Source organism: Prunus mume, linkage group LG6 (genome assembly GCF_029339155.1).
Source record: "Prunus mume cultivar Tortuosa linkage group LG6, ASM2933915v1, whole genome shotgun sequence".
Classification (NCBI taxonomy): Eukaryota; Viridiplantae; Streptophyta; class Magnoliopsida; order Rosales; family Rosaceae; genus Prunus; species Prunus mume.
This window is the reverse complement of record NC_142703.1, coordinates 13832885-13852997: the sequence shown is the minus strand read 5'-3', so window position 1 is coordinate 13852997 and position 20113 is coordinate 13832885. Positions and strand designations below refer to the sequence as shown.

At 37.3% G+C, this 20113-nt stretch overlaps 3 protein-coding genes and 1 pseudogene across 3 annotated transcripts; 3 read left to right on the top strand and 1 right to left on the bottom strand.

Moving 5' to 3' along the window:
* Positions 1-256: 256 nt before the first annotated feature.
* Positions 257-12452, bottom strand: LOC148916171 (pre-mRNA-processing protein 40B-like). The gene is given in 30 exon segments (XM_089054198.1): positions 257-538; positions 628-924; positions 1731-1833; positions 2275-2339; positions 2468-2575; positions 3379-3471; positions 3544-3591; positions 3880-3978; positions 4101-4217; positions 4307-4360; positions 4430-4522; positions 4608-4688; positions 5225-5330; positions 5418-5452; positions 5543-5629; positions 5989-6066; positions 6159-6227; positions 6366-6461; positions 6545-6617; positions 6720-7063; positions 7175-7232; positions 7336-7388; positions 9507-9576; positions 9707-9783; positions 9881-10042; positions 10118-10396; positions 10398-10454; positions 10549-10614; positions 11360-11419; positions 12377-12452. Coding segments are annotated over 29 exon segments (3039 nt in total). The 5' UTR covers positions 11393-11419; positions 12377-12452; the 3' UTR covers positions 257-400.
* A 1094-nt stretch (positions 12453-13546) lies between these two features.
* LOC148916170 (putative zinc metallopeptidase EGY3, chloroplastic) lies at positions 13547-16910 on the top strand. The gene is made up of 6 exons (XM_089055387.1): positions 13547-14263; positions 14558-14755; positions 14992-15216; positions 15479-15717; positions 15950-16104; positions 16407-16910. The coding sequence occupies exons 1-6, from the start codon at positions 13682-13684 to the stop codon at positions 16760-16762; spliced, it is 1755 nt and encodes a 584-aa protein (XP_088911513.1). The 5' UTR covers positions 13547-13681; the 3' UTR covers positions 16763-16910.
* Positions 16911-17100: 190 nt separating this feature from the next.
* On the top strand, positions 17101-17793 carry LOC148916169 (F-box protein SKIP22-like; annotated as a pseudogene).
* Positions 17794-18461: 668 nt separating this feature from the next.
* Positions 18462-20106, top strand: LOC148916168 (F-box protein SKIP22-like). The gene has a single exon (XM_089055483.1). The coding sequence runs from the start codon at positions 18544-18546 to the stop codon at positions 20035-20037; it is 1494 nt and encodes a 497-aa protein (XP_088911609.1). The 5' UTR covers positions 18462-18543; the 3' UTR covers positions 20038-20106.
* The last annotated feature ends 7 nt before the right edge of the window (positions 20107-20113 follow it).

Below are 20113 nucleotides of genomic sequence, written 5' to 3'. Positions count from 1 at the left end.
CCCAAACCAACTTCAGCTTCCCATTTGTGAGCAAAACCACAGAATGGAAGTGATTCTTTTCAGCCCCCTGAGAAACAAAAGGCTCTAGCAGAAAAAGATGCAACGTCTGCATGATAGTGTCAACAATGGAAGGGCAGGCAAAAGAAACAAAAATGCTCAAGAACATTCAGGCTAGGGAGAGGTTGGAAAAGTAGTCTACAAGCAAGCCTGTTAGTGGGGAAAACTAGGTGGAAACAGTACAGCATAATACAGCTAATTCTTAGTAAACAAAAAGGAAAATATATATTTGAATATATATTATAGCACTAGAAGTTCAAAGATTGTAATATGAAAAACATATATTTTGGCAACATTAAAAAAAGTTTAAACACAGGCATAAGCAATTTGTAGGATGAAACAACTACCGACTTTCCCCAACATCGCCAAATTCCCCATCTTCTAGCTCATCGTGATCACCACTTCTACGAGAACCATTCCGATGATCTCTTTTATGTCTTCTATGTCTGCTTTCGGTATCTGATTCATGACCAGGTGCCTGCTACGCAATAACAATAGGAAACGAGGTAAAATTTATATCAGTGTTTAAATAATAAATCAAATGAAAGGTCACGATTATTCTCAACATACCCGTCTTGATTTCTTGTGGTCACTGCTAGATCCATGAGATCTTTTCGACCGATCATTCTCATTTCCATTGGCATGATCTTCATCACTATGGTGGCGCTTCCTATGTTTCTTATTATCGTCTTTCCCAGACCTCTTTTTCTCTTTGGAATCATGAATGTCCATTACATCAGCAGTCTCACTGTCTAAACCATCTTTCTTAAGGCGTTCCTCTCTTTCTCTTTCATATTCTACCTCCTTTTCTCTTCTCTGCTTCGTCCTTCTCCTTTCTCTATCATCTCTCTCCTTTTCCTTCTTTTCCTAGAGGGTGTAGAAAATTATAGGAATTCATTGCGTTAAATTCAAGGTCTCATATTAATGGACAAGTAATACATGAGAAGTGACTGAAGTTTGCAAGTATCATTCTTTCAGTTCAAAATAATCATACGTAACCAACAATACAATGGGATACAGCATTAAGTTATTACTCTTTTATTTTAACTTTATTTACTTTCCTTCATTAGTAGCCTGTGCTATTATATAAACTCCTTATTTAAGCTAATAAACATTAATCAACTCAGCAAACCCATATTTAAACTCTTAAAGGTTCTATTAATGAGAACATAATCCTCTCATATCATTACATTGCATCTTGCCATATATTATTATATCATGTAATCACAACCTCCATTTACAATTTTGGGATTCCTTGTGAACACCCTTCTAGAAATAAAAACACTCGTCATAAAGTTATCTAAAAAATGGTTTAGACAACAAAAGTGTGTCTAGTCATGCAAATAATCATACTTCTGAATTCCTAGTGATATGCGGGACAAACATCGTTATAAGTTGTCCAAGTCGCCAAGAAATAGTTCATTTGCATATAAAAATAAAAATAAAACCTAAAAAGTAAAAATCATATATGTATTCATTATTCAGTACAACTATAATCACTCAAAACAACACCAAATGCAAGCTTAACAACGATTCAAACATGAAACATACAAGTACTCTGCATACCAGATGTAAACCCTGCAGGAGTTATATTCCACATTCAAAAGAGAATAATAGCTCATATATCAGAGATAGGAACTGATTTACAAAATTGTGATCCAACTAATTAGTACCTTTTCCTCTTTTCGTTTTCTCTCTTTCTCTTTTGCTTGTTCTTTCAGTTGCATTACATGCTTATCAAATATCTCCTTGCAGAAGCTCTCTTCACCAATAGCACTACACAAGCATCCAAAATAATCAAGCAATAGTCAGTTAGAGAAAAATGTTATTTGTTAAAGTCTAAGAAACCTAAAACAAACTTGTCCGGCACAATATAAATTATTCTGAGCTTGACTTTCAAATTTCAATTCTATGTTCCTTTAAAGTTTTCTTCATTTTCCACAATTTTCTTTTATACCAAAATGTAAGAAATAATGTCAACTTGTCAAGAGCCTACGTGTCTCCACTATTGCCCTAAACATCAGCCAGACAGTAGAGATCTCTCAGATATTAAACTCCAGGCACAAAAAGTGAATGTCAGAGATACTTTAGGAGTCATAAAATCATGCTTCTATGGAACAGAAGTCACTATATAAAATTAAAAGAAAAACAACAAATAACACTATTATGAACATAAAAGATAATTCGAAGGTGATTTAAGTTATTAATAAAATATACCTGCACTCTTGACTACCTTCAAGAAGTGATTTGTAGTCCTCCCACTTAGAAGATGGAGTCATCTCCTGCAAGAAATAATGAATCAGAGAGATGACAAAAATTTAAGCAAAATAGAGAAAAATTATGTTACTGCTAAACCATTAGGAAACTGAGAACATCATAATATCATAAGTTGGCACACAGTGTGCTACACCTTGATAGAAGATAAGAGATGAGAGAAGTCATCTGCAAGACGTTTACGTTTTTTAGCTTCTTTCTCCTCCTTCTCCTTCACTCGTTCCAATAACTCATCAAAAACTAGCTGCAAGGCAGTTAAAAATCACACACATAGTACAATGACAAAGAACTTACTGTAGAAGCTACAGTGTAGGATGAAACCAAACATAAAAATAACCAATCCATAAATGAATTTTATCAACAGATCAGCCCTTTTTCCTTGCCACGTGGAAACTTCCCTCGTGAAGCCACTTACATTCATTAACACTTTAAACATCACATATAAAAAAAATATATATGGTTGCACAAGGGATGTTTTCCTTCCTAGTGTCCTATTCATTGCAACTTCTTGAATGCTTATAAGTTATAACTACCTCATCCCAGAGAGTACTGCACAGTTCATCATCTAACATATATCCGGGCGACTTGACTGGCAAAGACTGGAACTTTGGAACAATGGCATCAATTTAGACTAAGAATGCACATAGTAGCTTCATCATGAGTCATGACTAAGGAATTATATCTGAGGTTGGAAATGGAGTTAATTAGCAGCCTTGTTCTAGCTTCTCGGCAATACTTTCTTTGGATTTTCTGAAAAAATAAGGCATTGTCTGAAGTGTAGGCTTTTCCAAGAGCAACCATTTAGAAATTTTGCCAAAGAAATACTTGTTACCTAAAAATCATATTGTGGCAACAGGTCCAAGGAAGTTTCCATAGTTTTCATGCCAAAAAAATTCAAAATCATTGGACCACAAGATAATTTGTAGGAAATTCATCAAGCTTACTTAAATGATTCTTAAGAGCAATGACCACAAGATCAAAGCTGATGTCCATTAAAGACTTCTAGAAATGCAAATGTCATCATCTTTGTGTGAAGTCTATATGTACCTTTAAGTTGGCATCTGATATGGGTGGAGAGCCAATATCATTTGATATAACAGTTTTGAAGTCTTCAAGCTTCCAGGTTGATGTAAGCATGACCTAAACACAATCTCACATTAGATATCTAACAATAGTATAAAATGGAAACAAGAAAAGTCTGACAAATCAAACCTTTCCCAACTTCACGGCATCCTTGATTCGAGTTTTATCCTCATGATACTGTAGAAAACAGGCAGATTTATCGTTCATAAAATGTATAAAATTTATGTTAAAAATTAAATAAATTAAATAAAATATTGTTACAGGAAAAGAAAGAAGGAAATTCTATTGCAATGTAATTACAGAATCAAATTTTACATAGGGACCCAAAACATGGAAACATGAACACAGTAAATTTATATGGAAGGGGCAACAGATTGTTGGTCTTTGGTTGGACTGCAAAGATAGAGTTATAGACCTATTTAATATAAATCAGAAGTACAAAATGGCAAGGTACAGTTCAAGTACTTGTTTCTGTAGTTCCTCAACAACATCTTCAAACAAATCTTTCGGAGTTGAACCAGAGGTGTTTGATGCAACTGCAAGATATGTAGGTAGGTCTTTAACCTAAAAGGACAAAGGCACAAAAACAGAAGAAAATAAGAAAAACAGGGAGTTAATTACATTAGAGAACAACATGAATCAGCTAAATTAATATTTAAAAGTAAAAATGAAAAAGTTTTCTTAACCTTCATGCAATAATCACGCCAGTGAGATTTAGCCGTAAGAGTGCCTGCAGCGAGATGCTCTTCCATCAATTTGCGGAAGTCATCACGGTTTTTACGTTCTGTCTTTCTCAATTCTTCCTGTGCCCCAAGAAAGCCCCAGATAAAATAAATGTCCGTTTAAAAATAAACACAAAGATCTATATCAACAGAGTCGAACAATAAAGAACCTTCTGTATCCTCCTCTGCTCCTCCTCTTCCTTCTCTAGATCCCGCAGATATTCCTGCGACAACATTTTAAAATAAGCTTCAAAGTCCAGTTTGAAGTATCACTAGCTAAATGAGGAAATTACCTGGAAAATTTCCAAACGATCAATTTTTTCAAGACGTGAACATCTCTCATCAGCCTCTAAACGATCTTGAACTTTTCGCCACTGGCTGCTTGCCTAAGTGAGAAGGTGATTCCAAGATGTATAAGTTTTGATGGCAAAAGAAACCCATGAATACAAAAGAAACATGCTAAAAGAGAACCTTGATGAAGTCACAAGATTCCAAGAATTGCCTGTATTCCATTATATTGTGCTTACGTTCCTCCATTGCCTTTGCTCGTTCCTGACCAAAATCCAGTTTAACAGCAGTAAGAACATATATACTTGAAATCCATGATCTTCAAAGTACCAAATAATAATGGGCATCAAATGCTAATCTAAACTACATCTGCACTAAGTTATTTGTTACCTTCACTATGAGGATGTTATAGTCAAGAAGTTTGGATGAAAGAGAAAAACGTTAAGGTTAAGATTGGAACACCTAATTTATGAGGTCAGTCTATGTAAAGCTCTTATTGTCAGCTAAGAATAGCCATTAAAAATCAAGCTTTAAAATGAGCAAAACTCAATAGATCCGACTTCATATGCACACTGAAGAACACCCACAAATGGACAGAAAGTCATGTGGGTCGACTCAAATATAAGGTTATGGAGGTCAACTCAGGTTCAATAGTTAGATCAGGAAAGGATTCCTCAGTAAAATCCCAGCTTAAAGTTGCTCAAATCAATGTACATTTTTGTAACTAAGGGGTGTTAAAATCTGCAACATGCACGGAAATGTTACAAACGGAGGAGAATGTCAAGATATCAGAAATTTACTTTCTTTTGGAGTTCCTCTACATAGTTTTCAAACATATCCCTGCGATCTCTATCTCGTTCAACAGCTCTGAAGCGTTCATCGTGTTCAAATATGCTCTCTACTTTTCTGTACGATAATTTAACCATCCGCATTAACCAACCATTGCATATATTATAAACAGAATATCAAATATTGATATAAGGAAAAACAAACCCCCATCTTGTGGACGATGTTAACTCTGAGCATTCCTGCAAGGATTTCATGACATAAATAAGAAAAGGAAACGAGGAAATTTCTATTCAGAGAAAGAAGAATCTTTCAAGGAGTACATAACTTACTTCCAACATTTTTTTGAATTCTTCCCGTGCCTTTTTCTGTTTGATACGTCTTTCCTCAGCCTCTTGTTTTTTCCTTTGTACCAAGAACTGAAACATAATCTCGATTTTAGTGGTTATTTATAGGCATATTAATATCATCATCAGAAGAAACCACAACGATATAAGTGTATCAAATTGCTAGAAAATTTTCAGCTTTCAAAAACACAAATTATATACTCTAACTGTGATATTAAGAATACCAGACGGCAGTAGTCATGATTTAATGGTAACATCAGTCTGTCAAAGACCAAATGCATGGATCCAATGTTTGAGAGTGGGCTATTTCATGCCAAATTGATGAAGATTAAGACAACACCACATCTCCCTCTCAGAATCCCACTCTCATGAAACCATTATTTGGTATATGCTATAATTTCTTTTATTCGCACAACAAAGTAAAGACTTGCCTCATTAAAAGCTTGCTTCCGCTCTCCAAGTGTTTTCAGAGCACCATATCTTTTGTCATTAATTATCACCCTCATGGCCTGGTAATATTCAGTGTTATATCAGGTACTTTCCCATATAAAACAAATAAATAAAAACAGAGAAGTTATATGACATAACATAATTAAATTACCCGATCCCAAGTCCAATCAGAACCAATATTGGTAGACTCCAGGAGTGCTTTAAATGCATCTTTAGCCTCCTAAAAAAGAAAACATAAGTTAAAATAATAAAGGGTGTGCCAGGACAGTAACAATGAAAGAGACTGCAATGTGTTGAAATTTGAGAAATTAACAACGAAAGATACGCAATGTCTTGAAGTAAGAATTTTAGGTTGTACCAATTTATTTTCATAACTTATGGGTTCCCGATCAACTGGTTTTTCTTCTGATGCAATATCATTAATTTTCTTTCCTGTTACGTCATCCGTAGCTTCCTGCAAGGCCTCGCTATATCAAGTTTCAAGAAAAGCACGTCAAGAATTCAATACCACAACTACAGAAGAAACCTAAAAAATACCTCATTCTCCTGTACTGGAACTCCATCAGCAGAACTAACAAAATCCTGAGCTGATAAATTGTTCGAACTTTCCCTACAAAATGAGCTCAACAAATTTCAGATTTTCAAAATACATACCAAACATACCAGCTGCAATTGCAAATGAAAGCACCTAAAACCAGTTAAATGACAGTACATTGGTTCTGCAACAGTATCGTTGATTGTAACAGCAGCTTCAGCACTTGACACAGCAGAAGATGGTACAACAACAGGTGTGTGAACTCCATTGGGATTTTCTATTACAGGAGAAGCCACAACAGGTGAGGTAGATGATCTTGATGCTGCAGCAGTTTGAACATCACCATCACCAGTGGCAATAACAGGTGCCACAGAAACAGGACTTGATGCTACTTGGGCAGCATTGACTAGCGTATCAGCTTCAGCTACAGGGGGGGAAACGGTGACTGTAGCATGATGATTTACAAGCATTTCTTGTTGCATTTCCTTCACAGGCGCCTTTTCTACAAGCTCTCGAGCCAACTTGAAGAAATATTTGCAAAGATGAATAATAAGAAAATTATAAAAATGGGAAAGATTATAAAAACTTGAGGCATAGATGGGTGGTGCAAACGGGTTGGAACAGTGAAAAACCTTCAGTTCCTCAGGCATAATCCATCTTGATTCTTTTGTGACTTTGTTGTAGTAATACCTGTAGCATTTACATATAGGATGAAGCAAACAAGTACCAACGAGTTTAAAATTGTAAACTTGCATTGATGACTATATTTACAGAACCAATATCAATTACTCACTTTCTTCCATCAGGACTGGTGAATTCCTTCCAGTTAGTTGATGCATCTGCCCTCTGTCCCAGTGAAGAAATTAAATAAGTTGAATTTCTATCTTAAGCAATACTTTTTCCCAAATTAGATTAATAGAGAAAAGTGGAGCTAGTTGTAGGTTGAAAAGTAAAACTGTGACATTTTAGTCCAGCTCCAGAAGCACAAATCGAACAATAAGAATTGTCGAACATAAAAGTAAAGCTAACATTGACAAGTATTACAAACCAAAGTTCTGGCAGAAAATTAGAACATTAATATCACTACAGCACCTGCCTAACAACAATTTTGGCACAATCGATTTTATTCCTATCCAGCACAATGAATTGCTTTGGTGAACTCTCTCTCTCTCTCTCTCTCTCTCTCTCTCTCTCTCTCTCTCTCTCTCACACACACACACACACACACACACAGAGGCAGCACATGTCTGGGGAAAGAGCCACTGGAGAAGATGAAATTCGAAAATCATATGATCTTAATTCTAACATAGTTCTAGTCACCCACCCTAGCATAAAGGCACGCAGAAAAAATTGCTTAAGATCAATGGAAGAATTTCACCTAAAACTTCCTAATAATAACCATAATTCCCTCCCTTGCCCCTAGAACCCTCACCTAATGCAACTTTACAAAAACTAAACCACCGTGCAACTTACACGAAGGCCCTTCTAACTGGGAATCCCAATAATAATAGCTGCTAAAACTATTCAAAGAATCAAGCGCTGCAACTTTCTTGTCCTCTACGACACTAAAGATTACGCGCAAGCCTTGAAAGATGAACCCCAAACGATATGAGGCAAAACCCTTCAAGCTACAATAAAGTAAAATTTTAAAACTCTCAATTTCTGCCCTAAAATTAGACAAGTTTTAATCGATTATAAAGAGATGAGGTACCTATCAAAGCCAGAAATTTAAAACTGAAAACACAATGCATGTATGTATAGAAGAAAGATGTTTCTGATGTAAGTTACGAGGTCATTTTGTCGAGTTCCTTATAGCAGTGTAAATGCAAAAGTCTCAAATAGTATGCACTAAAGAATTAAACATACAATTTCACCCAAATGTTATCGTAAAATCAAGTAAAACAAATGACAGGATTTACTAACATTCAAGCTATATAGTACGTAGAGCAAGCAGCAAAGACCCACAGCATATCCTACCTCTCAATAGATTGGCACGCCATGTACCTGTAAGCATCTTTAAAGCTATGGAAATCACACAATGCTTAAATGAACAAAGAGAAAACAAACAAAAAAACAAAAATGAAAAAACTCTTAAACGAATTGAAACACAATTAACACTATTTCTAGGATTGATGCAAATAGAAAACAACAGAAAACAAATCTCGTAATACCTTGGAAGTCTTACCAAAAGAGAATACCTTCGAAGTGGATCAAACGTTAAATGATTAAGAATAATATTAGCAGTATGACAAGAAGTAAACATCTCAGTGCATTTCCATAACATGTATATCGAATATATAAACTTAGGTAAGCCAATTACCATGAACTCATTGAAAGTTATGAGATAATGATTGTTGAGAGATTCATTTTGTGTATTTTAACGAATTTACTAATTATGTGTCAATAACCTAACATTCTAAATATTGTCAATTAATTTGAAGAAAAAAGCATCCTGTACATACTAAAGATTCTTCAAGCAAAAGATGTAGGATTTTCCAGTTACCAACACAAATAAACAATGTTTCCAATACAAAAGGTAACTCTTTCCTTATTTCAAACTTAGCACCATAATTGAGCCAATAACACCCCAAAAAAAGTTGTATAAAAATGACTTGTGACTTATCTCAATGTACACAGAAAAGCTATAACTAATGGTCCAACCAGGCTACTGGATAGTGGTAACCTTGCAATGAATGTTACAAATTAGTGGTTGTCTGCCTGAGAGAAACTCCTGTCATGAGCTAATGGACCAAATTTCACCAGACTTGCATAAGATTTGAATGCGGTGTAACAAGATACAAAAAGAGCGGACATTTGAACAACAAGGAACTTGATAAATCAAACCCAATCAGAACACCACCAACCAGGAAACACAGACAAGCTCACAACTCCATGGAAATGAAAACTGTTAAATGATCACTAACAAAGGGGCACCAGGACAAGTAAGTTACATGCATGACTAACCTCCAGTGGTGTCATCAATTCAAAAGGCTTCTCCCAAGTAGATAATCCTGTCCTCCTGTTGTAATAAAATCTGAATAGTTCATACAGCAAAGAACAATATTCGATTAGCACAGGTTATCAGCCATAAAAACTACTAAAGTACGACATTCTAACAAACTGAAGCTTAAGAAACAATTAGGTGGAATAGTAAGAATCACCACCTTCTTCCTTCAGCAGATGTATGCTCTCTCCATTCTGCCACGGTCCCTCCAGCAGGGTTAGGCCGTACACCTGTTTCCTGAAATTTTAAGGGATAATGAATGCTACCAAGAAATCGGCATAGACAGCTGAGGAGCATGAAAATAGGCTCAAAGCTTAAAAAAGAGGCTTCTTACTGGAGCACTGGAAGAGGTTACAGCAGGCCGTTCGCCGGTGTGCTGCAGAGGTGTAACTTGTCCCTCTGATGAAACATTAGGTGCATGCAATTGAGATATAGACTGATACTGGGTGGAGTCATTAAAACTTCTTGGCATTTGACCATAAGAAGAAGGTGCAAACTGCATAAGTGAGACTTATGAATTCAAGGCCTAAAGTAAAATAAAAAGTCAACCAACAGCACTCCTAAGACTTACAGTATATGATGAAGAGAGAGGTGTTCGTGGGCCACCTAAGTTAGGCATGGCGTTATTTGGACCTTGTGAATTAGGCTGAGGTAGGGGCAATTCAGATGCAAAGTTCCTGTTGGGCTGACTAACTGGCAATGGAATGGCCTGTGATGGCAGCATACCATGACCTGCCTGACCAGATCTTGGAGGTAACTGCTGCATTGGTTGCGAAAACTGGGGTTGGTGAGTTGGAGGAGGCAATCTAACATTCATCAACGGAACACCCCTACCAACATGCTGAAAATTTTTGAGAAGCCACAGAAATGAACTCCTGCGAATGTGGTGCTGGAACTACTGGCCGGAACTGCAGCATAAAATTAAATTGGAAGGGGACTGTTTTTAGATGTCATTGAAAATATACAGGTGACAAACAAATTCATTAAGAAGGAATGTGTTACTTGAAAAGACATGGGCGGCAAACTTCGAGGAGGATCAACAGAACCAACCATAGGAGGCCGAAGAGGCTATCCAACAAAAAGAAAAAGGAGAAGATAATTAGCAAAGCGTAAGAATATAATTGGCCAGCATCTATTTTTAAATTTTTTTATGGAATCAGAAGCTTTCATACTTTTGAAAGGTAAAATATTTTTGAAGGGAAAAGTCAAATACATGAGAAAGTATAACCATTAAAATAATGGATGGTATGGATCCATAAGAAAGGAAAACACTGCCTCATCACCTTTTTCAAGTGCAAATGGTCTTGCATGTTGCTGGAAAATAGAAAGGTAACCGAAAAATGAACAGCCCTAACATCTAAAAGGTAATAAGCAAGGAGGGAAACCAAAATATTAAATACATTAGAAATAATGAACTTAGTCAATTATTTATACCACAAAGTTCACCGCTTATAAAACCAGAAACAGAAAGAACAAAAAGGAAAGTATTAAATAATTTAAAGATAAAAAAATAAAAAAGTCAACTTAAATTACCAAACCCAGCTTCAGGTCACTGGATGAGAACCTATGAAGATATAAGACAAGCCTTGATGCATGAAGCAAAGACGCCATGAGTTCCTTAATCTATTTGGAATGCAGATAAAAAGTAATAGCCTAAAAGACTCCAGAAAGGTACCCCTTCAGACCAAATTGATGAGAAAAATAAGATTAAAGCAAAACATGTATAGAGCAAATAGAAAAACTAAAAAAAATCTCTAAATATAAGTGATCTACAAGATACAAACATATAAATACAGTTTTCTTTACACATTACCTGTAGACCTGAAAACTGAGGGTTATTGGCCATTTCAGCAAGATATGCCTCTGAAAACAACTGCAAAGTCAACAACCATCATTAGCATCTTACAGATCCAAGAAAGCATGTTAGGATGGAAGCTTTTGTAATCAAGTAGTGTAACATCAAAATTCCATTTAATGGAAAAATAGATTCCATCAACAAACACACGATAATATATGATCTAATCTAGCCTACGAAGCAAATAGAACCTAAATGTTTATGGCATGGAGAGTTGCAGATTTAGAAACATGTTCATAAAACAAGCACAGCAAAGGAGAGGTATTAAGACAACTCAAGCGGCAATGCAAGGAAAAGATGAGACAAGAAAAGGAAGGGTAAGGTGAGGCAGCACCAACTTATAATTTGATTGCTCAAAGTCTTCTATGACGGTTCATATGCGCAACCAAAATTTAAAAGGCATTAAACAAAGGAGTGATCTGCAACCAAGATTGAAGGGATGAAATCTGCAACCAAAACAGAAAACAGAGTAACCCAAAAAATTAAATAATTCATTCTAAGTAGTCAAAATTATGTAAACCATTTCATGTTTTCAGGTTTCTGTTCAGAAATTATAGAACTACTGACAATTACTATTTCTACAGCTTTATATAAACTGATATGAAAAACTAGCCCAAACAGACAGGTTTAAATTCACAGAAAATATATATATATATATATATATATATATACACGATATTTTTCATAAGCCAAAATGTAGGCAGTGACGGTGCCACCACCCAATCCCAAACTAACCCAGAATGTCAACCAAATCAAATTTAAAGCCCTAATTTCATATTTAAGAATCTCAATTGAAGCAAAAGCTGACCTAATTAATTGCATACCACACTGAGGACAATTGAAGTTGAAGATGCATACAATATATATATTGGAAACTGCATTAAAAGTTTGATTCTTTGGACATAGTATTGAAATTTTCGCGTGATAGTGAAAAGGATACTAAGAATTAAGATGAAAATGAGAGAAAAATCGTACCAGCTGAGTGAAGAAGCTGTGACGGTGAAACACGTGAGAACTTGAAGCCTTCAATTTGATTTCGCTGTTTATTTTTTTGTTTTGGGCTGAATTTCGAAGCTTTAATTACACCGGGGCGGTTTATATCGTCGTTAAATTTTAATTAAACCCTTTTTAATAGGACCTTTTATTTGTTTTTTAAGGACATGAACAAAGTGTGTCGTATACTTAACAAGACTTATCACTCTAGTAGACGACCGTTGGGTTTGCCGACCATGAAGAGGGTATGAAATCATGTTTTACCATATGTAGTCAAAATAATTTGGTAATTCACATACAACCTAAAAGAAAGATATGGTAAATACAGGTATTATTGTGAATTTTTTTTCCCTTTTGGAGAATTCAAATGATAAGGTGAATTGTATCTTGATGTATATCAAAAGAATATTCTGCATATGTTGGTTAGGCGCGTTGACTAATGTAGTGTGCATGTTTCCCTGTACTCGAGTTTGATCGATATCCTCCTCATTTCCTTACTTTCTTTAACCTCGATGTATCGTTACTCCTTTCTCTTAAAAGTAAATATTTTAAGGAAAATTTTCATTAGCTAAACAACAATGTGTTGGATGCAATATTGTCAAATGAACAACTTGAATTTTAAAACAAGCTTATCTATGATTTAATTAAATGTAGAAGGGGTTTCGTGTGCAACTTCAAGGAATTTGAGTTGAATGCAAAGACCGGATAGGGTTCTAATTAAATTTGAAATTATTTTTTAATACAATAAAAGTTGATTTTTTTCTTATTTGTTGGGGTTTTGAACTTAAGACCCCTTTTAAAATGAGAATGAAAATTACTGCTGGACCAAGAGATAATTGGTAATTAAAGTTGAAATTCTTGATTAAACTTAAAAAGTTTAAAGTTGAATCACGTAATCTAAAGGATGTCCCCATTTCGTAACTGAAGTGGCATGTGATCGGATCAGTAAAATATAAATTTCAGATTCAAACCTCCTTAAAATTCCGAAAAACAGAGCACCAAAACCCACACAAACGCTAATTGGTTGCACTGATCACCCTTAATCTGTATATTCCAATCAAAATCCAAAACCACAAGCCGATTGGAGCTCCACGTCCCCACTGAGCTTTCACGGGGTCTCATCCTTTTGTCACAATCTTCAGCACCCATGACGGGTGTCCTGAAGGAACCCCCTTCTAGCTTCTCCAACTTTCTAGACCGGCTTCTCTCTGTTTCCAGCGCTCTTTTTATGTCCAGCCACCACACGATGGCCTTTCACATCTCTCACTCTATTCTCCAAGCTCTCCAATGGCTTCTGTTTCTGTTGCTTCACGTTACACCGTTTCTTCATGGCCTCCCAAGACCAACAACAGTAGAGCCGTTGTCTCATCTTTCACCAAAATCCCATTTGGTAAAAAGACCCAGTACTTCTCTTTATCTCCGTCTTCCAATCCCACTTCAAAAAGACGTCGTCTTTCATTTTCCATGAAAAATGATCAAGAAAACGAACCCAGTTCTTCATCTTCTTCGGCTGTTGTAATTACTGAGAAGCCAAGTGATGACAGTGATACCCAGCAGAGTAAATTGCCAGCGGAAGAAGTTGAAACGGGTAAGGAGAGTGGCTCTGAGTCTGAGGAGAAGGAGAGACAGCAAGAAATGGATTGGAAGACAGATGAGGAGTTCAAGAAGTTCATGGGAAATCCCTCTATCGAAGCTGCAATAAAGTTGGAGAAGAAGAGGGCAGATAGGAAGCTCAAGGATCTTGATAGGGAAAGTAGTGGTAACCCACTTGTAGGGCTCTTTAATAAAATTCTGCGTGATAGTTTGACTAGAGAGAAGGAGAGGCTGGAGAAAGCTGAAGAAGCCTTCAAGGCAATTGATCTTAACAAAGTAATTTTCTCCTTTCTGTTTACGTTTTCATGAATGGTTCTTTTCTTTAGAAAAGAAACCTTGCCTGGGATTCATTTTTTATTTGTAGTATAAGTGAAAAAGCAAGCACCTTTGGATGTGATTAAATATACTTGTTTATGCCAGAAGATGACTTGATGTGGAGTATAATTTACTACCTATTCATTTATTATATGGTATCGTTTATATCTTTAGTCATTTTGTAGGGTGCATTTTATTAGTTATGCCAAAAGGCACCAAGCTTTTGCATCTTATTGTGTCTATTTCATGTGGCAGTTAAAAAGTTGTTTTGGATTTGATTCATTTTTTCCCACTGATGTTCGGAGATTTGGAGATGGGGGCATTTTTGTTGGAAATTTGAGGAGACCAATTGAAGAGGTCATGCCCAAATTGGAGCAAAAACTGTCTGACGCGGCGGGAAGGGAGGTTGTGTTATGGTTCATGGAAGAAAACACAAATGACATCAGAAAACAGGTATTTAAACCAGCTCTATGACTATTAATTATAGGCTAACTTGTTTCCTGTATTGATCTTAGCCTGTTGAATTGAGATTGAAATCCTTAGTTTGATGGTCTGTGCTCTAGGAGGTTTAGGAGTTTAAAATTCTGTAACTTTCTTAATGGATTCCCTGTTATTTACTTGCCGAGTACCCTGAGGAGAAATAGAAAATTGTTGTTGTTTCTGATTTTTTACAACGGTTATTCTTTAAGGTCTGTATGGTGCAACCCAAAGCAGAAATTGATCTACAGTTTGAGTCAACCAAGCTGAGCACTCCTTTGGGTTATGTTAGTGCAGTAGCCTTGTGCGTTGCTACTTTCGGAACAATAGCTCTGATGAGTGGCTTCTTCCTCAAACCTGATGCTACATGGGATGACTACCTAGCTGATGTTGTGCCTCTCTTTGGTGGTTTCATATCCATTTTGGGCGTTTCTGAGGTATCTTTTTATGCATTTGACTTGTCCATCATTAATCTAGGCAATTCCTATTATTCTCTGGCACATAATTGTCAAGGATGTAAATCTAACATGAAAAGGATGCTATTTAAATAAGAATTGGATATACCTATTATGAGGAGACTTTGCATTCCTTTGTTCAGATGCGATGGTTATGAGATTATGTATTCCGGATTTCTTTACACGTTGTATGTGATGCAATTTTCTTATCACTTTTTCATTCTGACAAGTTTGTGTTACACAGATAGCCACTAGAGTGACAGCAGCTCGCCATGGTGTCAAACTCAGTCCATCTTTTCTTGTGCCATCCAATTGGACAGGGTGTTTGGGAGTGATGAATAACTATGAATCACTGCTTCCAAATAAGAAAGCTCTTTTTGACATTCCAGTTGCACGCACAGCTAGTGCATATCTTACGTCCCTGGTGCTTACGGTTTCTGCTTTTGTGGCTGATGGAAGCTTTAATGGGGGTGACAATGCATTGTAATTTCTTCACAGACCCTTTCTCCGAAGCATAAAAATTGGTTTTTAAAATGCCTAGAAAAGATCCTCAATCATTCTTTGTGCATACCAATGGTGGTATTTCTCACTTTAAATATAGTTTCAGCAGTATATTGCAATATTTCTTCAACAAAACTCTAGCATCACTGTTTTAAACTTTGTCATACCACACTTAATATTTGGTTTTAACAATCATTCCTTTTTTTGTTGGCAGGTATATAAGGCCTCAGTTCTTCTATAACAATCCCTTGCTTTCCTTTGTCCAATTTGTTATTGGTCCTTATACGGATGACCTTGGAAATGTGCTGCCCTATGCAGTTGAAGGTGTTGGAGTTCCTGTTGATCCCCTTGCTTTTGCTGGACTTCTAGGTGAGTTCCTCAGCCTTCTTAATCCATTTACAGTTTTTACTGTCATCCTTCTCCCCAAACAACCGACTGTGAGTTGGCTGCAAAAGTGGAGGTATGGGGTATAAAAGAATTGTTTTGTACAATTTGCATGCTCTTTTAGCGTTTTAACCTCAATTATTTCCGCCGAACAACTGTGAAATAATTGAACATTTGGTTTTTGAGGGAAAAAGAGGTTGATATGATTACTTTGTGCAGAAATCCTGTATGTGCTTAAATATTAGTATCTAATCTGTATACAAGGTATTGACTAGATTTCTTGGCAGGCATGGTGGTGACTTCTCTGAACTTGTTGCCATGTGGGAGACTCGAAGGAGGCCGCATTGCGCAAGCCATGTTTGGAAGAGGCACTGCTACTCTGCTATCCTTTGCCACATCACTTCTACTTGGCATTGGTGGCCTAAGTGGAAGTGTCCTTTGCTTGGCATGGGGATTATTTGCAACTTTCTTCCGGGGTGGAGACGAAATGCCTGCAAAAGACGAAATCACCCCCTTGGGAGATGACAGGTTTGCTTGGGGTTGTGTTCTTGGCCTCATCTGCTTCCTCACGCTTTTCCCCAACAGCGGAGGGACGTTCTCCAGCTCATTCTTCAGTGCACCATATTTCAGGGGTGATTTGTAAATAGGCCGATAACTGTAATTTGTAAATAGGCTGATAACTGTAATCTGTATTTTGACAGTCTCACTTCTGACTGATAAATAAGGTGAAATGCGAAGAGAAACAGTATATACTTCCCAAGTTATAATGCAAGTTAGGTTTGAATTGTATATATTCAATGTTTCATTTCAGTTACCCTATCCGTTTATGAATTTGAACCCTGATGGTGTTTTTTTTTGGCGCTAATGTCGTGTTTATGTCCAAAACAATATCATTTGAGGTTGAGGGTTTAGCGTTTTGGAATACATGTCGTAAATTCTATCATGTCGCACACCAATCAATACATGTCGTGAATCCATAACATGTACTCAGTGCCCTTTTTCTTGACGAGGGTTTTGAGGGAGGCTTTGTTGGAAGATCGTAGCAATCACAAGCTAATGATAATATGCGGTGCATGCTGTGCTCTTAGACTCGGGTTTTATTCAGTACAATTCAGTTTAGGGTATACGGGTCGACCGCTTTCGTTTCTCGGATGCATGGCCACCGACATCTTTCACAATGTCGTTTACCTACACTCTCCCCGAAATTCTTCAAAATCAGACCAATGGTCAAAACCGGATTGACGGCATTGCATTACAATTCCGGAATGTGGGGCCCTGCGTTAACGTCTACGGGTCTTTAACGAGTGGCGGGTCGGGTCCTTGCTCGGCCCATTTGGATGGGAAGAGGTTTGGGCCAATGATCCAACAACTGGTGAACGACAGACATGGGCTTGTCGCTGAAGAGAAGTGATGTCGTTTTGGAATGTTGTGAAGGATGAGATTGTGTTGCCATTGTCGTTCGATCTCTGCGCAAAGGTCGGCTTGCCGGCTCCGGCGAGCTTTATGCAGTTTCCTTCGGTGCTCCCCGCTGAGGATATTGCCAAGGTGGGTTGTGTGTGTAAGGAGTCGAGAGAGCTTGTTGACGATGAGGAGTTGTGGAAGCAGTTGGTTCTGGATGAGTTTGTTCGTGACTTTTTTTTTTCCTTAAACTTCATGCAAATATATCAATTTTAATAATGATACGAGGCTTTGAAAATAGAAAGATAGTAATTCACAGTCAAACTACATGTCGTAAATTCTACTATATCACACACCATCTATTACACTTGTCTTGTATGTTATAGATGAGACCATGCTACATACCAATTTCAGTTGTGACACATGCCACAGGTTATACAATGACATACTCATACACCAAAGAATCATTCACAATTATTATGTATGTCATTGGTCAATTTTGTTTTTGTTTGTTTCATTTATTTTTATTTGAAAGATAAGGAGAACTTTCTACGTGACAATATAAAAAACACTCATATTTAATATATATTAGCCCCTTAGTACATACTTATGTGCTAATTGTTTTTTTTTTTTAAAGATAACATGAGTAGTTATATTTTATAAAAATAGAACTTATTATCTTATTTTATTTTTATTTTTATTTTTATTTTGTTAATATTAAAAAATATGAATTTATTATATTATCTTATTTAATTAATAATTTCAATTCTTAATATTTAAATTAACAAACTTTTATTTTCGTAAATGTACATCTCTTAGCTTTATATATATGGATTGTTAAGTGTTTGTCGCGCGAGTTAAAGTCTGTTTGTTACACAAGTTTTAGATAACATTTATAAAGAAACTAGAAATAAAAAATAGTCTGTGTCCGTGCCAAAATTCATTCTTCTTTCTTCCCACGACGACTCAAAGCTTCCAATTTCGCAAAGTAGACAGAGAATTCTCTCAACAAAAGCAAAAGCAGCCATGAAACTGAGAGTGAGATCCATAGAAACCAAAGAGACCCTCCGAGTCGAGGTCCCCAATCTCTGCTCTCTCCACCAGCTCAAGCTAACCATCTCCCAATTGATCTCAGCGTCTCCTTCCTCTCTACGCCTCTCCCTCAACCGACGCGACGAGCTCCACGCGTCCTCTCCTGACGACTCGCTTCACTCCCTCGGCCTCACCTCCGGTGATCTTATCTTCTACACCGTCGACCCCTCCTCCCAAACCCTAGCTCCACCTCCGCATTCAATATCACATTCGTCCGTACAATCCCATAACCAAAACCTCACCACTGGTGTGCCTCAAGGTTCGAATTTCCAAAACCCTGAAACCCTAATTGGCGAAGGGTCTGCCGCGGGTGATTTGATTGCTGAAGAACAGAGGTCTCTGGTTTCGAATTCGGAAACCCTAGTGGCTTCTGGTCCTGAAAGCATGGAAATTGATGATGGGTCTGATGGGATAGGGTTGAAAAAGTACTCGGTGCCCTTTTTCTTGAAGAGGGTACTGAGGGAGGAGTTGGGAGAAGACCGTAGCAATCACAAGCTATTGGTGATTGCTGTTCATGCTGCGGTCTTGGAGTCCAGTTTCGTCGGGTTCGATTCCGTTTCGGGTATGGGTTCCAATCGGTTTCATCTCGCTGATGAATGGCCTAGGACAGCTATCACGATGTCGATTTCCTATACTTTGCCTGAGATTCTGAAAAATCGTGGCAATAATGGTAATGGGGTTGAAGGGGTTATGTTGAAATTTCAGAGCTTGGGGCGTTTTGTTAATGTTTATGGGTCTTTGGCCAGTGGTGGTGCTGGGCCTTATCGGGTATGTTTGGACGAACGCAGATTTGGCCCCATCATTGAATCTGTTTGGGAAAACAGAAATGTGAATGAGAGAGATGGGTTAGTCTCAGAAAGAGAGGTTTTTGAGTTTTGGAAGATTGTGAAGGATGGGATCACATTGCCATTGCTGATTGATCTTTGCGCAAAGGCCGGTTTGCCCACCCCACCGAGCCTGATGCGCCTTCCACCGGAGCTCAAAATGAAGATTTTGGAGCCACTATCTGGTGTGGACATTGCCAAAGTGGGTGGTGTTTGTAAGGAGCTGCGAAATCTTGCTAATAATGATGAGTTGTGGAAGAAGAAGTATGCTGAGGAGTTTGGTAGTGGTACTGGAGGAGAAGGAACAATGATTAACTGGAAGCATAAGTTTGCTAGAAATTGGGAGATTGCGGAGCAACAAAGGAAGGCAGTAGGGCATTGGAGATCATATGAGAGGCCTTATTTCAACCGTATCAGGAGGGACCCTAACCCATTGTTTGTACCTCCAGTTACTGGTATAATTGGTGGAGATTATGACCGCTTTCCGGTCTTTGGTGCCCTTAATCCTACTGGACAACCACACCCTATTCTACAACCACCCCGTCGGTTTCCAGCACGCCGTAATTTCTCACCAAATTGCAATCTGGAAGGGTTCCTTGGCTAGTATGATGCCTTGGAACTGAAGCTGCAGGTTCATGTTTCGTATGCATAGTATACATAATAAGCATCTTGGTGGATAA

Coding starts and splice junctions, on each gene's coding strand:
- LOC148916170 (XM_089055387.1), top strand. CDS start 13,682: ATGGCTTCTGTTTCTGTTGCTTCACGTTACACCGTTTCTTCATGGCCT. Junction 15,217..15,478: donor CCATTTTGGGCGTTTCTGAG/GTATCTTTTTAT, acceptor TGTGTTACACAG/ATAGCCACTAGAGTGACAGC. Junction 16,105..16,406: donor TGCTTTTGCTGGACTTCTAG/GTGAGTTCCTCA, acceptor ATTTCTTGGCAG/GCATGGTGGTGACTTCTCTG.
- LOC148916168 (XM_089055483.1), top strand. CDS start 18,544: ATGAAACTGAGAGTGAGATCCATAGAAACCAAAGAGACCCTCCGAGTC.